This window comes from Colobus angolensis, unplaced genomic scaffold (genome assembly GCF_000951035.1).
Source record: "Colobus angolensis palliatus isolate OR3802 unplaced genomic scaffold, Cang.pa_1.0 Scaffold8, whole genome shotgun sequence".
In the NCBI taxonomy this organism is placed as follows: domain Eukaryota; kingdom Metazoa; phylum Chordata; class Mammalia; order Primates; family Cercopithecidae; genus Colobus; species Colobus angolensis.
The window spans coordinates 17,943,900-17,961,531 of record NW_012121820.1 but is presented as its reverse complement, the minus strand read 5'-3'; the positions used below and the strand labels follow the sequence as shown (position 1 = coordinate 17,961,531).

The window sequence follows — 17,632 nt, the reverse complement described above, 5'->3', positions numbered from 1 at the left end:
CGTCCTGTCAACCAGGCTGGAGTGCAGTGGCATGATCACAGCTCACTGAAGCCTCTACCTCCTAGGCTTGTGTGAGCCTTCCACCTCAGCCTCCTTTGTAGCTGGGACAAGAGGTAGATGTCACCATTCCTGGCTAATTTTATTTTGTATTTTCTTTTTTTGTTTGTTTTTTTTTTTTTTTGAGACGGATTCTCGCTCTGTCGCCCAGGCTGGAGTGCCGTGGCACGATCTCCGCTCACTGCAAGCTCCGTCGCCTCCCGGGTTCACACCATTCTCCTGCCTCAGCCTCCCAAGAAGCTGGGACTACAGGGGCCCCCCACCATGCCCAGCTAATTTTTTTGTTTTTTGTTTGTTTGTTTGTTTTAGTAGAGACGGGGTTTCACCGTGTTCGCCAGGATGGTCTCGATCTCCTGACCTCGTGATCTGCCCGCCTCGGCCTCCCAAAGTGCTGGGATTACGGGCGTGAGCCACCGCGCCCGGCCTTTGTATTTTTTTGTAGAGACAAAGGCTCACTATGTTGCTCAGGCTGGTCTTGAACTCCTGAGCTCAAGTGATTCTTTCACATCAGCCTCCCACAATGCTGGGATTACAGACGTGTACCACCGTGCCTGGCCTGCCTCTTTCCTACATTGATAAAGATTCCGGGCTCATACTGGTTTGTAGCTCATGAAGCCCATAGCCACAGTGGAGCCTGGGCAGTAGTGACTCCAGCCTGGTGTGGTCCTCTGTCTGTCCTCTGATCCCTGCCCTCAGGAGTTTGCCACAGGATCACGAGGCCAGTGAGTACTCTCTGAGAGGTCAGAAGAGGAGATGCTGCTGGGGGCTGGGTCAGGGAAGGCTTCCTGGAGGAAGTAGGACCTGAGTTCCTGAAAGGATCTGAATAGTGGAGAAGAGAGGGAAGGCCATTGCAGGCAGGGGAGCAACATGGACAAACTGATGGAACAAAGTGGGTATCATCTGCCCTGAGCAGGGTGTTGGTTCCCCTGCTGCTGGTCAAGCCAGTGAGTCAGGAAGGAACAGAAGGTGGCAGTGTGGAGTGGGAGGAGGAAGAGCAGAACTGCTGAGGGCAGGGCCATGAGCTCAGAGCTGGGGGCAATGGCCCTGCCATAGGGGCACTTCCACAACGGCTGCTCATCAGTCCTGACAGAGACTAAAGGGCAGACTTTTTTTTACCCATTGTCTTCTGGGTAAAATTCAAACTTAGCTGAGCTTTGGAGGCCATTTATGGTGGGACCAGTTGAATTTCTCTCCCACCACTCCCCTGACCTTGCCTTCTCCCATTTTCCTTTCCCGTGAAGTGCACATTATCTATGAAGTACATGTTATCCCTTGAATGTGCTGTGCTTCCGGCCACCTGTGCACCTTTGGTCATGGTGGTCCCTGTGCCTGGGACCTTCTTCCATCTCTTTGTCCCCCTGGGTGACTCACTTCAAGCACCATACTAGAACCTTGTCTGACCTTCCTAAGGCCCCTTCTCTGTGCTCCTCAATTAGCCTGCACTGAAATCTCTTAAAGCATTTTTAAACCTCGTTTGCATCCTGTATGTGACCATAATTTTGAAAACAAAGTCTATGTTGTTCATTGTGCCAATTTTTTTTTTTTTTTTTTGAGACAGAGTCACCCAGGCCAGAGTGCAGTGGTGTGATCATGGCTCACCATAGCCTTAAACTCCCAGGCTCAGGTGATCTTCCCACCTCAGCCTTCCAGGCAGCTGGAACTATAGGTGTGCACCCCCACGCTTGGCTAATCTTTGTGTTTTCTGTAGAGATGGGGTTTCACCTTGTTGCCCAGCCAGGAGTTCGAGACCAGCCTGGGCAACATAACAAGACTCTGTCTCTACAAATAATAGAACAATTAGCTGGATGTGGCAACTTCAGGTCTCAGCTCAAATATCCCTTCCTTATTGATAGTAATAGTAAGAATAGCTAACACGGGACTGGGCACAGTGGCTTACTCCTGTAATCCCAATACTTTGGGAGGCCAAGGTAGGAGGATCCTTGAGCCCAGGAGTGAAAGACCAGCCTAGGCAACATAGTGAGACCCTGTCCCTATCTCAAACTCCTAGGCTCAAACAGTCCTCCCACCTTGGCCTCCCAAAGTGCTGGGATTATAGGCATGTGCCACCACACCTGGCCTCATGGTGCCTAATAGACACCACTGATATTTAACTTACTGAATGAATGAAGGAAATGAATAAATATTGAAAGAATTGAGATTTGGACTTGCATACGAAATACGGAAAGTTCCTTCTGAGTTTAAGAACTCCTTGTTTGCTCTGGGACTGGTCACCTCTACCCTAAGGGTGCCCAGTTAGGTAGTGGGCTGCTGGTAATTATGATAAGACCATTATCTGTGTCTCATTCTGGGCATACTCATCTGTATTTTACAGACAAGAGAAACCAAGGATCAGAGAGGGGATATCCATTGCTCAGTGTCACACAGCTAAGAGCAGAACCAGGATTTGGATCCTGGGCTAACGTTAAAGCCAGTCCTCCTAATCATTTAGCGACTCTACTAACCCATTCATTGCTTTCAGCATGTGTTCACTCATTTATTCCACTACATTCAGTGAGCATTCACTGTGCCCAAGCACAGGCAGCAGTGACCCAGAGTGGCAAAGGCTCTGCTCTCAGGAAGCTTCAGTCCAGCTGAGGCAGGCAATGGGATAGGTGTTAGTGAAAGGCTCCAGCTTGACTGGCAGGGCTGGGCTGTCCTGAGGGCCCTTCTGGTCCGTCTGTGCTCTTATATCCTAGAGCAAAGAGCACAACCAGTCCAGAGCTCCTCGCAGCATGGACCTGCCCCCGTGTCACTACCCAATCAACTAGCAATGGTCTTTTCCCAGGTTTGGTCGCAGGCGTGTGATCATCAAGAAGGGGCAGAAGGGCAACAGCTTTTATTTCATCTACCTGGGCACAGTTGCAATAACCAACGACGAGGATGGCAGCAGTGCCTTCCTAGATCCCCACCTGAAATTGCTGCACAAGGGTAGCTGTTTTGGGGTAAGCCTAGGGGAAGGACCCAGTTTCCTGGGGTGGAGTGCGTGGAGGTGACAGGACTTCTCCTAGAACCTCTCAGCCAGGTCCAGTCCTGCCTAGTACTCTGTACAAGTCACTGTCCCGTGTGGGCCCCAGTGCCGTTACCTGTCAAATGCTAATTGAGTTGGACCAAGATCAGCCTCTTCATCTGTGATGTTTAAGAAGTATGTTCCTGATTCAGCCCTTTAGAGATGCAGTGACTCCACAGCGAGGACTCTCCAGCTTCTTCCCCTCTGGCCTGTTCAGGCCTGTTGCCTCTTTTTCCAAAAGCAGCAGATTAAGAAGAAGAGGAGTGGGCCACAGTGGGAGAATGTGCAGGAGAATAGAGGGGGCCGGGGAACACGCAGTCTGGTGAGGAGAGAACTCAGGGAGAAGCTGGAGGCAGGGAAGATGTGTGTAAGGCTGAGGACAGGAAGTGGAGGTGGCCTCACACTTGCCCTTGCACTGTCCACCCAACAGGAAATGGACATTCTGCATGCTTCATTGAGGAGGTCCACCATCGTCTGTATGGAAGAAACAGAGTTCCTGGTTGTTGACCGGGAGGACTTCTTTGCTAATAAACTGGACCAGGAAGTTCAGAAGGATGCTCAATATCGGTTTGAATTTTTTAGGTGACTCTGCCTTCATTCAACATTTTTTTCCCCTTGTGTGTTTATTAGCTGCCTGACTTTGTGTGTCCTAGGCCTGGTGGGAAACATACTCTTTGCTGTTCTCTCTGTCTGGGATGCTCTGAAGTCCCACCTCCTACCCACCTTCTCTCTCTGCAAACTCCTACTATACCTTCAGGTCTTAGCTCAAATATCCCTTCCCTATTGATAGTAATAGTAAGAATAGCTAACATGGGACTGGGCACAGTGGCTCGCTCCTCTAATCCGAGCACTTTGGGAGGCCAAGGTGGGAGGATCGTTGAGCCCAGGAGTTCAAGACCAGCCTGGGCAACATAGTGAAACCCTGTCCCTACAAAATACAAAATTAAAAAAATTGGCTGGGTGTGGTGGCACATACCTATAGTTTCAGCTACTTGGGAGGCTGAGGTGGGAGGATCACTTGGGCCCAGGAGTTAGAGGCTGTGGTGAGTTGTGATCACACACGATTGCACTACAGCCTGGATGACAGAGCACAGTCCTAGTAGCTAGGACTATAGGTGTGCTGCCACATCCAACTAATTGTTCTATTATTTGTAAAGATGGAGTCTTGTTATGTTGCCCCAGGCTGGTCTTGAACTCCTGGTCTCAAGTGATCCTGCCACTTTGGCCTCCTAAAGTGCTGGAATTACAGACATGAGCCCCTGTGCTCAGCCCAAACTATAATTCTTTTTTTTGTTTTTTGAGACAGGGTCTCGCTCTGTTGCCCAGGCTGGAGTGCAGTGGCATGATCTCATCTCACTGCAACCTCCACCTCCTGGGTTCAAGCAATTCTCCTGCCTCAGCCTCCCACGTAGCTGGAATTACAGGCATGAGCCATCACTCCCAGCTAATTTTTTTGTATTTTTAGTAGAGATAGGGTTTCACTCTGTTGGCCAGGGTGGTGTTGAACTCCTGTCCTCAAGTGATCTGCCTGCCTTGGCTTCCCAAAGTGCTGGTATTACAGGCGTAAGCCACCGCGCCTGGCCCAAGCTATAATTCTTGATTGCATAGTAATTTCTTTACAGTTTATATGCCCCCTCAGTAAGCAATATGGTGATGGGGACCAGATATGTCTTTGTCACTACTGTAATCCTTATGTTGTCACACTGCCAGACACATGCAGGTGCTCAACAAATAAATATTGAGTAAGGTGAATAACAGGATATAAATAATTACAACCACATGTGAGTCAGAAAGTAAGCACCATAACTGGGTGTCATATTTAACCTAAAAGCAGAACTCACACATGGCAAAAGATTTTTGGTTTTTGAATACTTACGTACATGAAAGGCCACATAAGGATATACAAGTGAAATCTCATTTAATTGCTCTTCAGTTATTTGCCTTTATGTAAAAGGAGTAAAAATCCAATGAAGGATCTGCACTGGCCCTGAAAATTCAGGTTGTAGGGCTGCGCAGCTACACAGAAGTGTGATGGCGGAGGGGTCTGGTTCCTGTGGCTGGGCTGAGGGAGGTAGCTTCCTCCATTGCAAAAGGGGGGATTTAGTCCTAAAGGGAGGACCTGTCCTTTTTTTTCTTTTTTCTTTTTTTCATACTGTGGAAAAATAGGTCTGACTCCAATCTCAGCTCTTAGGGTGTCAGTGATGTGACCCTGGGTAGGTCCTCCTGCTCTGTAGAATGGGGATAAGGAGACCCTTCTCCCAAGGTCATGGTGAGGATGGAATGGGATGGTTGTGGGAAGTGTATGGCCCAGGGCTTGGCGCATGGTTGGTACTTCTTCTATGGCGGCCCTACTTTTCTGCTGGTGTCTCCAGACCTTCGTCCCTGACATGGCACTGAGCACGGTCACCTCTGGTGCCCTGACCTTAACTCAGTGCACACATTGAGGCCTGAGTCACCTTGAGTTAACCTGATTCAATGAACTCAGTCCACCTGAGTCAGTTAAGTTCCAAGCCCTTAACCTGTTGGAGGCGAGAAACTCTGAGATGATTGTTGGCAGCCCTTGGAGCCGCATATGAAGGCGGGCAAGCCTGTGAAGGTGGTGGTCAAGGTCAGGAGAAGGGGCAGTCACTGCAGGGTGGGTTCACCCACAGGAAGCAACAGGCAGAAAGAGGGGAGTCCAGACATGTCCCACTCCCCAGGCCCAGAGCTGAGTATTTGAAGCCAACAGGCCAGGGGGACATGGGGTTTGGATGAACTGCCCAAAGCAAAGGTAGGGCCAGAACTGCTGAGCTGGGGGACAGAACAGCTGTGAGCTGGAGTGGGGACTAGCTTCATGAGCCACGGTGGGGAGGGATGGCAGGGCTGGAGGAGGAGAAGGTTCTTGGAAGGAGGAGCAGAGGTGAGAAAAGCACAGAGGCTGGATCACCCAGGGGCATCTGAGCAGCAGCAAAGAGGGGAGCTTGACTGGAAGGGAGGACCTTGGGAAAAGGTGGAGGGAGCCAAGGTGATAGCAAGTAGGAGAGTAACTATAGGCAAGGCCAGGTGATTGGGCAGGTAGCAGTGAAATCTTCCACCCAGGCATCTTCCACAGGAGAAGAACATGTGCCCTCTGCAGATTGCTAATGTCTGGGCACCTTGTGTGATGGGGGTGATGAATTCTAACAGGCTCTTCCCACAGGAAGATGGATCTGTTTGCATCATGGTCTGATGAGAAGCTCTGGCAGCTTGTAAACATGTCGAAGATAGAGAGGTTCTCGTATGGGCAGCTGATCTCAAAAGACTTTGGAGAGTCATCCTTCATCATGTTTATCAGCAAGGTGAAAAGTCTGGGGGTTGGGATGAGGGTGAACCTCTGAGGAGCATGCCTAAGATCATGTCCTGTGGCCTGATGGTCAGTTTGAGCCCCTTTCAGAAACCTGTGCAATTTACTTCCTTTTCAGAGTTTCCATGTCCCAGCTGTAAGAGGCCTGCCTCTCTCAGAGCGTGGCTGGAGACATTAAGATATACGGCTATTGTGTTAGAAAGAGGACCCAGGGATTCTCCGGCCTTGAGCTCCTAAGCATGCTTATTTACATATAGATGCATATTTAAATTATGCATTTGGCTGTTGAATCTTAGTGATGCCAGATCACTTTTAAAATTGTTTATTTGTTTGTTTGTTTGGAGACAGTCTCGCTGTTGTCAGCCCGGGCTGGAGTGCAATGGCACAATCTTGGCTCACTGAAACCTCTGCCTCCTGGGTTTCAGCAGTTCTTCTGCCTCACCCTCCCGAGTAGCTGAGATTACAGGTGTCCGCCACCACGCCTGGCTAATTTTTGTATTTTTAGTAGAGATGGGGTTTCACTATGTTGGCCAGGCTGGTCTTGAACTCCTGACCTCAGGTGATCTGTCCACCTCGGCCTCCCAAAATGCTGGGATTACAGGCATGAGCCACCAGGCCCAGCCTATTTATTTATTTTTGAGACAGAGTCTTGCTCACTCTGTGGCCCAAACTGGAGTGCAGTGACGCAATCTTGACTCACTGCAACCTCTGCCTCCCGGGTTCAAGTAATTTTCTTGCCTCAGCCTCCTGAGTAGCTGGGACTACAGGTATGTGCCACCATGCCTGGCTAATTTTTTTTGTAGTTTTAGTAGAGATGGGATTTCGTCATACTGGCCAGGCTGGTTTCAAGCTCATGGCCTCAAGTGATCCACCTGCCTCAGCCTCCCAAAGTGCTGGGATTACAGACGTTAGCCACCAAACCCCACCTTAAATTATCTTTAAATTGTAAAAGTGATATGATCACATTAGGAAACTTTCTGGAAAAACGGAAGAAATCATCCATAAGCCCATCATCTCAGAGTAGAGTTTCAAAAGTGGAATTTCTTGGTATCATAATTTTGTTTTGTAAGGCAGACTTGATTCAAAGGGGCCATAGCCATAGGTACAGGGACCACTGCAGTGGAGTCTTGCAGCCAGAGAGAGAGACTGGACTCAACTCTCAGCATCATAATTTTTATGGCTCCTGCAACAAATCATATTCCAAAAGGAGAGACCCACATTATCTAGTGTCCAGAATGTACATTTTTGTTGGTACTACCACAGCTCTGCCAGCCTTGCACGCTATTTTTTCAGAAGTTTTCTAGTTTATTAGGTTGTAATTGCTGCCATACTGAGGATTTGATGTTTTTTCTGACTACTAGTGAGATTTATCATGTTTGTTTATGATCTACATTTTATCTTTTGCAAATTGCTTTATGTCCTTTGCCACCTTCTCTGCTGGTTGATGATGAAAAGAAAATCTCCCATTTCTCAAGTGCTTACTGTATGCTAGGTTCTGTGTTTCACATGCTTCATCTCATTTTAGTCTCTATAGCCTGAAGGGGGTTGGTATTGTTATTATTCCCATTTTACAGAGGAGGAAACTGAGGCACAGTATGGTGAAGTGGTTATCCAAGGTCACACAGCTGATGAGGTGCACAGGCAGGGTTCAACCCAAGTCTCTCTGACTCCAAAGCTCTTTTCAAGAACTTGGATTTAGAATTTGGGCTGACCTTTCTGTCTGTTTCTTACAGGTTAAGACATCACAGGCATTTGTTGAGTTTTTGCCAAGGTCATGACACATTGGTCCAGGCTCTGGAGGGATACAAAGATGAAAAAGACGGGTTTTCTCTATAGATCTCCTCCACCAGATTCCACACATAGACAAAGAAAAGTGTCAATGCTGAGTACCAAGTGATTGGTGCAAACTCTGCAAGTTACAAGAATTCAGGAGAAGGAACTCTCTAAAGGCTGGAGGCTTTAAGAAGGGCTTCCTGGAGGAGGTGAAGTGGGAGATGAGCCCTGACATATTTAACCATTAGACAAAAGGAGGAAGCAAGATTCGTTGTGTGCTGGCACTGGCTTGTACCTGCCTGTGAGAGCTCATTGTTAAATTTTCAGGAATTTTGCTAAACCTAATAATTATTAAAAATTAGATGCTATAAACCTACAATTAAATAAGTTATATGGAAAATTAGGAGCTGGGCATGGTGGCTGGTGCCCATAGTCTCAGCAACTCAGGTGACTCATGCAGGAAGATCATTTGAGCCCAGGAGTTTGAATCCAGCCTGGGCACCATAGCAAGACCCTATCTCTAAGAAAAAGACAGACGAGAGAGAGAGAAGAGGGAAGGGGAGGAGAAGAGAGGGGGAAGGAAGGAGGGCGCGAGCAAGCAAGAGAGAGAAGGAAAGAAGGAAAACAAGAGTAATACATACTGAAAACTCATCATTTCCTACTGATGTTACAGCATTTTTACTAGTTTTTCTCTTCAGGTTATGTCTATTGTGTCTCTATGGTAGAAATACTATGCAGTTGTGAGCATCTCTTCCCAACTCCACATTCAGTGACCTCATGTTGGTAGCTTACAATCAGCCATGGTTGGATAATTTATACAATGGAATCAGCAAACACCCTAAGTCAGGTCTTGGTTTAGGGCTTTGCTGATTGCCTTAGGAAAGTGATAAAAGAAAATGCTTATAATGCAGATTAAATTTAAAAGTGGCCTGGGTCTATAGCTGCTACACTGCGAAGAGAATGAAGTCGTCTAACAATATTTAAAAGCTATCATCTCTCCAGGTGCTGTGGCTCACATCTGTAATCCTAGCACTTTGGGAGGCTGAGGAGGGTGGATCACTTGAGGTCAGGAGTTCGAGTCTAACCTGGCCAACATGGTGAAACCTTATGTCTACTAAAAATATAAAAATTAGCTGGACGTGGGGGCGTATGCCTAATCCCAGCTACTTAGGAGGCTGAGGCAGGAGAATTGGTTGAACCTAGGAGATGGGGTTGCAGTGAACTGAGATCTCACCATTGCACTCCAGCCTGGGCAACAGAGTGAGACTCCATCTCAAAAACATAAAATAAATAAAAACAAATAAAAGCTATTATCTGGCTGGGTGTGGTGGCTCACGCTTGTAATCTCAGCACTTTGGGAGGCCAAGGCGGGTGGATCACTTGAGACCGGGGGTTTGAGACCAGCCTGGCCAACATGGTAAAACCTCATCTCTACTAAAAATACAAAAATTAGCCAGGCGTGGTTGTGTGCACCTGTAGTCCCAGCTACTCGGGAGGCTGAGGCAGGAGAATCACTTGAACCTGGGAGGTGGAGGTCGCAGTGAGCTGAGATCACACCACTGCACTCCAGCCTGGGTGACAGAGTGAAACTGTGTCTCAAAAAAAAAAATTAATTAATTTTAAAAAAGCTATTATCTCATTCATCATAGAAGTTATACCATTGAACAAGTGAAATTCTGACATACATAGTGCTAAAGCTAAAAAAAAATTTCAGTTTAATAAATATAATTTATGTGAGGGTGAGATATAGAACAGTATATCACAAGTCAGATTTAATAACACTGAATTTATTGGGAAGAGAATGGATTGGGATGCAACTTCATTTGTCCAATCATGGTTGAGTTGCAACTATAAACTGGCCATGGATACAAGAGTTCAGCCAAAACCCACAAAAGAATTCTGTGAGAGCTGATTGGCTGTATGGAATTTCTTGTGTGGGATATTTTATTATTTTCTTGTATGGTATATTTTATTGTTTATAAATTGTGTATAACACATTCTTTATGACAGTAAGGTTTATATACATGCATGTGTTTTTCAGGAAAGCCGGTTGTTAAACTTACCAGTACCACTAGGGGAGTGGTGTGTGTGTTGTTATTCTTGGCTCAGTCCCAGAGAACAGAATCAAGTCTAGTTAATATAAGTAGCAAAAGATTTATTGCCGGATGTCAATTGGCAGTTCCTTCTCCTGCTTGATATTTGCTTCCTCTGTGCTAAAATTTTGAGGTGATCACCTCTGCCATATCTCTCCAAATTTAGCTCTAAGCTCTTTGATACTATATAGCCAGGAAAGATGAGGGGATGTGTGGTGAGGGATAGAAATCCTTTACAATATTTTCTTTAATCAGCATAATGATTACATTCTGACTGGCAGAAAGCGGGGGGTGGTTCTTCATGTGTTTTGCCTCCATTGCTTCATCTGTTAAATGGAACCACTCACCCTATAAAGTCTGGTAAGGATGAAAATCAGTTTAGCACATGCTTACTCAGTAAGCATTCTTCCCACAGTCCAGTGGTTCTCAAAGTGCAGTGGCTGGACCAGCAGCACTTGGGAACTAATTTCTTCTTCTTCTTCTTTTGAGACAGAGTTTCACTCTTGTCATCCAGGCTGGAGTGTAATGGCACGATCCCGCCTCACTGCAACCTCCACCTCCTGGGTTCAAGTGATTCTCCTGTGTCAGCCTCCTGAGTAGCTGGGATTACAGGTGCCTGCCACCACGCCTGGCTAATTTTTGTATTTTTAGGAGAGACGGGATTTCACCATGTTGGCCAGGCTGGTCTCAAACTCCTGACCTCAGGTATTCCGCCTGCCTCGGCCTCCCAAAGTGCTGGGATTACAGGCGTGAGCCACTGCGCCTGGCGGGGAACTCATTTCAAAATGCAAATTCTCAGGCCCACCCAAGAGTTACTCAATCCAAAACTCTAGAGGAAGGGCTCAGTGATCTGTATTTTAACAGGGCTTTGAGATGATTCCAAGGCACACTGTTGTAGGAGAAGCCCTGACCTAAGGGAGGAATTTTTAAATTTTGGTAAGCATACGAACATGTAGGGTGCTTCCTAAGGGAGGAATTCTCAAATTTTTGTAAGCATACAAACATGTAGGGTGCTTTTTAAAAAGGCAGATTGCTGTCTCACCCCAGAGATTGATTCATTAACTCTGGAATCCGCATTTGAGTAAGTGCTGTAGGAGATTCTAATGCAGGGGTGCTGAGACTTCATTCTGAGAAAAATAATGTGGAAGTCATTAAAGGACAGCAAGGTCGGGAGCTCTTGGCCAGAAGATGAGTCTGGTTTGTTCCTTACAGTGTTTTATTAAAATCTGATTTAATCATCAATGTGAAGATTTTACATAAAAATTCTGATTTCTGGCTTTTGAGAATTCAGAGGATCAGGCAACACCAAGCCATATTTTGGTACAGCACCCCCTCCCCCGCCCCCCAACCCTAGCTGGAAATGAAAAGCACCAGCCCCCTCTAAAGGACTGCTCTTTTCTCTTTTTTTTCCTGCCTGGCCAGCGTTTTGAGTGTTCATCTCTGAGAGACCAAGCTGTCCCGACTCCTGTAGTTTACTCACATTGCCACTAGAGGGCGAAATCAGCTGCGGGTGGCTGGACACCCTTGGGACCTCAGAAAGCTAGAGAAGATTTCCTGATGGCATCAAAAACTTAATGCCCACTATCAATGCATTTCTAACAGTTTATCATTGGGGGACACATAGTGAAACTGTTCTCTCCATAGATGCAATTAAAGACCCACTAAATACTTGAGGAAACCGGGTACATGTTGTTTCTCTGGCACCTGCAGTTCCCCTGTATCTAAAAAAACAAACAGGACGGGCGCGGTGGCTCAAGCCTGTAATCCCAGCACTTTGGGAGGCCGAGACGGGTGGATCACGAGGTCAGGAGATCGAGACCATCCTGGCTAACACGGTGAAACCCCGTCTCTACTAAAAATACAAAAAACTAGCCGGGCGAGGTGGCTGGCGGGCGCCTGTAGTCCCAGCTACCCGGGAGGCTGAGACGGGAGAATGGCGTAAACCCGGGAGGCGGAGCTTGCAGTGAGCTGAGATCTGGCCACTGCACTCCAGCCTGGGCGGCAGAGCGAGACTCCGTCTCAAAAAAAAAATAAATAAATAAATAAATAAAATAAAAATAAAAACAAAAAGTATGCAGTAAAGATTTCAAATCTAAACTTTACAGCTTCATAAATTTTTATGTATGTATACACATGTGTGATCATTACCCAAATCAAGATAAAAAACATTTCTACTACTCCACAAGGCTCTCTTGTGCACCTTCCTAGAGAAAATCCCCCCACAAAGCTTAGCACTGTTACGACTTATGTCACCACAGGTTACTTTTGCATGTTTTTGAACTTCGTATAAATGGAATAATACAGTGTGTATTCTTTGTGTCTGACTTCTTTTGCTCAACTGAATATTTGTTATTTTTAGTTTTATAAACTATGGTGTGCATAGAATAATATGTAACCATTAAACATGATACTGTAGAACCATATTGTTTGGCATGAAAGAGGTCTTTGATATATTATTGAGTTTCTAAAAAAGTTACAAGAGTCAGTTTTACGTAAATGAATTCATTGATGAAAAATTGTAGGCCAGGCGCGGTGGCTCAAGCCTGTAATCCCAGCACTTTGGGAGGCCGAGACGGGCGGATCACGAGGTCAGGAGATCGAGACCATCCTGGCTAACATGGTGAAACCCCGTCTCTACTAAAAATTCCAAAAACTAGCCGGGCGCGGTAGCGGGCGCCTGTAGTCCCAGCTACTCAGGAGGCTGAGGCAGGAGAATGGCGCAAACCAGGGAGGCGGAGCTTGCAGTGAGCTGAGATCCAGCCACTGCACTCCGGTCTGGGGGACGGAGCGAGACTCCACCTCAAAAAAAAAAAAAAAGAAAAAAAAATTGTAGATATACATCTTATATGTTCATAGAGAAAAGTTTGAAATAATATTCACTAATATGTTACTACTAGTTATTTCTGGGTGTCAGGGTTAATGTAGTTTTTATCTCTATGTTTTTCTGTCTGGTTTGAATATTTTTAAACTTTTAATTTTGGAATAATTTTAAATTCATAGAAAAATTATAAGAATAGTACAGAGAACTCCTGTAACTGGGACTACAGGCATGCACCACCATGCCCAGCTAATTCAGCTAATTTTTTTTTTTTTTTTGAGACAGAGTTTCGCTCTTATTGCCCAGGCTGCAGTGCAATGGTGCGATCTTGGCTCACTGCAACCTCCGCCTCCTGGGTTCAAGCGATTCTCCTGCCTCATCCTCCCTAGTAGCTGGGATTATAGGCATGCACCACCGCACCCAGCTAATTTTGTGTGTTTAGTAGGGAGGGGTTTTCTCCATGTTGGTCAGGCTGGTCTCGAACTCCCTACCTCAGGTGATCTGCCCGCCTCGGCCTCCCAAAGTGCTGGGATTACAGGCATGATCCACCACACCCAGCAATTTTGTGGTTTTAGTAGAGACAGGGTTTTTCCATGTTGGTCAGGCTGGTCTCGACCTCCCGACCTCAGGTGATCTGCCTGCCTCAGCCTCCCAAAGTGCTAGGATTACAGGTGTGAGCCACCGCACCAGATTAATTTTTGTATTTTTAGTAGAGACAAAATAATTTTGTGTTTTTGCCATGTTGGCCAGGCTGGTCTTGAACTCCTGGGCTCAAGTGATATTCCCACTTCAGCCTCCCAAAGTGCTGGGATTACAGGCCGTGAGCCACTGTGCCTGGCTTATATTTAGTTCTTATGCTTCTTCAGTTACTTGAACTTCTTATGGTGCGTAAATAACATTTTCATTAAAAAGAAAGAAAGAAAAAGGAAGGAAGGAAGGAAGGAACTAGACTGGGCGTGGTGGCTCACACCTGTAATCCCAGCACTTTGGGAGGTCGAGGCAGGTGGATCGCTTAAGGTCAGGAGTTCGAGACCAGCCTGGCCAACATGGTGAAACCCTATATCTACTAAAAATACAAAAATTAGCCAGGCGTGGTGGCACATGTCTATAATCCCAGCTACTCAGGAGGCTGAGGCAGGAGAATCGCTTGAACTCAGGAGGCAGAGGTTGCAGTGGGCCGAGGTTGCCCCATTGTATTCCAGCTTGGGTGACAAAGTGAGACTCCATCTCAAAACAAAAACAAAAACAAACAAACAAAAATCCTGAAACCACTTGCATTAAGCAAATAAAATGGGAAAAGATGCAATTCAGAGAGATTTTCTTCAAAGCCTGGCCTGCCTGGAGCCTTAGGAGTTAACCCTTTTGCTGTGTCTCTTGCTGTGTTCAGGGCAGCTGTGAAGTCCTGCGGCTGTTGGACCTTGGGGCCTCCCCTTCCTACCACAGATGGATCTGGCAGCACCTGGAGCTGATAGATGACAGGCCTCTGAAGACCCACCTGAGGGGTAAGCTGCCTGGCCCGTCTTACAGCAGGGAGCGCCTGGGCCCGTCCTGTTTCCAGTTCCCAGCCCATAGAACCTTAGAAATCTAGAGCCAGCCAGCCTGACAGCGTATCTCATCTGCACCCTTCTTCTACCAGTGGTGGAAACCTGGTCTGCAAGGCCCTGCCCTCCTTTCCAGCCCTTTTTTTTTTTTGAGCCTTTTCCCTTTTGCTTTTCAGGTTCTCCCACATGACCATCAACTCCTTGCCTCACATATTCCCCACCTGTTTTTTCACCCAGCTCTCTTCTGCTTTTTAAAATTTACTTATTCTGTCTCTGGATTTGCCTATGATGGACTTTTCATATAAATAGCATCATTCGTTATGTGGCTTTTTGTGTCTGACTTCCTTCACTGAGCACCATGTTTTCAAGGTCCATTTATGTCGTAGCAGATATCATTTCTTCATTCTGTTTTATGGCTGAATAATATTTTTTTTTTTTTTTTTTAAGACGGAGTCTCGCTCTGTCGCCCAGGCTGGAGTGCAGTGGCCGGATCTCAGCTCACTGCAAGCTCCGCCTCCTGGGTTTACGCCATTCTCCTGCCTCAGCCTCCCAAGTAGCTGGGAGTACAGGCGCCTGCCACCTCGCCCGGCTAGTTTTTTGTATTTTTTTAGTAGAGACGGGGTTTCACCATGTTAGCCAGGATGGTCTCGATCTCCTGACCTCATGATCCGCCCATCTCGGCCTCCCAAAGTGCTGGGATTACAGGCTTGAGCCACCGCGCCTGGCCTGGCTGAATAATATTCTAATGTATGCATATACCACATTTTTTTTGGTCCACTTATCAGTTGGTGAACATTTGGATTGTTTTCACTTTTTGGCTGTTTTGAATAATGTCGCTATGAACATTTGTATACAAGTTTTTGTGTGAACATATTTTTCAGTTCTCTTGGGTATTACCTATATGCCTAGGAGTGGAATTTCTGGGTCATATGGTATCTTAGTCAATTTTCTATTTCTATAGCTGAATATCTGAGACTGGGTAACTTATAAAGAAAATAAATTTATCTCTTATAGTTCTGGAGGCTAGGGAGTCTGAGGTCGAGGGGCTGCATCTGGTGAAGGACTTCTTGCTGGTGGGGACTCTTCAGAGACCCGGGGCAGCAAAGGGCATCACATGGAGAGGGAGCGCTTCTGTCTTTGAGATCTCAGACTACACATTCTTTCTTGAAGAAGTCTTCCTGATTTCTCATGCTGGACCAGATCTTCCATCCTCTGCTATATCCCATTCAAGTAACCTTCAAATACCATTCAAGTACCCTTCAAGTACCATTCAAGTACTCTTCCATGTTATATAACCCCACTGAAATCATACAACTGAGTCTGAAATGCTTATTAAACATCTGTTTCCCTTGCTAGAATGTAAGCTCTATGAGGGCTTTGTATTCCCAGGACCTCATATCACGCCTGGCATCTAGTAGGTGCTCAGAAGCAAATTACAGGGTTAATGGATGAACATATTTCAGCTGCTGTGTGTGGTATGGATACATCCCAGGCTGTGAATGTGTGTGCACTCTCCACAGCCTTATCCACATTCATGTATCTAGTAACTAGTATGAATAACAGTGATCATTTATTGAATTCTAATTGTGTGTGTATTGTATTGGGCTTGACTGTTTATACATATTGCATAACTCTCATAATAGCTCTCTTTCTGTTTTTTATTTTTGTTTTTTTTTTTCCCTGAGACAAAGTCTCACTCTGTTGCCCAGGCTAGAGTGCAGTGGTGCAGTCTCAGCTCACTGCAACCTCTGCCTCCCAGATTCAGGCAATTCTCCTGCCTCAGCTTCCTGAGCAGCTGGGATTACAGGCACACACCACCACACCCAGCCAATTTTTGTATTTTTAGTAGAGATGGAGTTTCACTATGTTGGCCAGGCTGGACTCGAACTCCTGACCTTAAGTGATCTGACTGCCTCGACCTCCCAAAGTGTTGGGATTACAGGCATGAGCCACCACACCTGGCCTAATAACTCTTTAAGAAGGTATGATTGTACCATTTGACACATGAAGAAACTGGCTCATAGGGCAAGTAAGTAGCAATGTGGGACTCTAGAGTTGGGATTCTAACCCAGGCACAACTTCTTCCAGAGCCCAGACTTTTTTGTCTTCATAAACATCTCCAGCCTTCATTCTCCATTTCCTGTTGTTGGACATAGACACTGTCAAGTAACAGCTTCTAGAACTGGCCAGGGTGATAACCAGGCTTCCTGATTCTAGGGTAGTATTGTTTCCATTCACAGCTCTGTGATGGCATTTTAATTTTTTTCCCCTTCCATCCTCTGCAGATCTTTCTGTGTCACCCACTTGGGTCAAGAACCCCAGCCCTCAACAGATATTTGCAGTGGCTCAGGTGTCTTATCTCTTACCTCATGCTCAGTACTGGCATGCTTCTCCCCACATCCCTTGAGATTGTAATCTATGTATCCTGGGCCCTTCTCCCCAAGGTCTGCCTTATAGATACAGCCAGTCCTCCTGAGATTAGAACTGAGGCCAACACAGGGAGGCAGAGGAGAAGGGTGGAAAAAGGAGACGTTGGAGCTGAACAGAGCTCAGTTTGAGTCCCACTTATTAGCTGGGTAACTTTGGTGAGTACTCAAAGTCTCTGGGCCCGGTTTCTTCATATCTACCTTGGGTAGTGTCATGGTTGGGAGCATAGGCTCAGAGTCCACTGCTTCTGCTTGAATACAGGGTCCTTCTCTTATTAGTGATGTGATACTGGGCAAGAGACTCTATGTCCACGTGCATCAGTGCCCTCAGTCTGTAAAATGTAAATAATGGTCCCTACCTCATAGGATTGTAATGACATTGAGCAAATTAATATATAAAAACTCTTAGAACACTACCTGGCTGCATAGGCAGATGGCAGATGTTTGTTTGTTTTTTGTTTGTTTTTTTTGTTTTTGTTTTTTTTTTTTGAGACGGAGTCTGGCTCTGTCGCCCAGGCTGGAGTGCAGTGGCCGGATCTCAGCTCACTGCAAGCTCCGCCTCCCGGGTTTACACCATTCTCCTGCCTCAGCCTCC

The 17,632-nt window shown here is 46.3% G+C and overlaps 1 protein-coding gene across 4 annotated transcripts in view; it reads left to right on the top strand.

Annotated features, from left to right (window-relative positions):
* CNBD2 (cyclic nucleotide binding domain containing 2) overlaps positions 1-17,632 on the top strand; it is an 89,405-nt gene that overhangs the window by 36,549 nt on the left and 35,224 nt on the right. For all 4 annotated transcript variants that reach the window (XM_011929123.1, XM_011929126.1, XM_011929125.1 and 1 more), the window contains 4 exons: positions 2,843-2,999; positions 3,495-3,646; positions 6,243-6,381; positions 14,458-14,572. In XM_011929123.1, the coding sequence (XP_011784513.1) occupies positions 2,843-2,999; positions 3,495-3,646; positions 6,243-6,381; positions 14,458-14,572 (563 nt within the window). The remainder of the gene's footprint in view (positions 1-2,842; positions 3,000-3,494; positions 3,647-6,242; positions 6,382-14,457; positions 14,573-17,632) is intronic.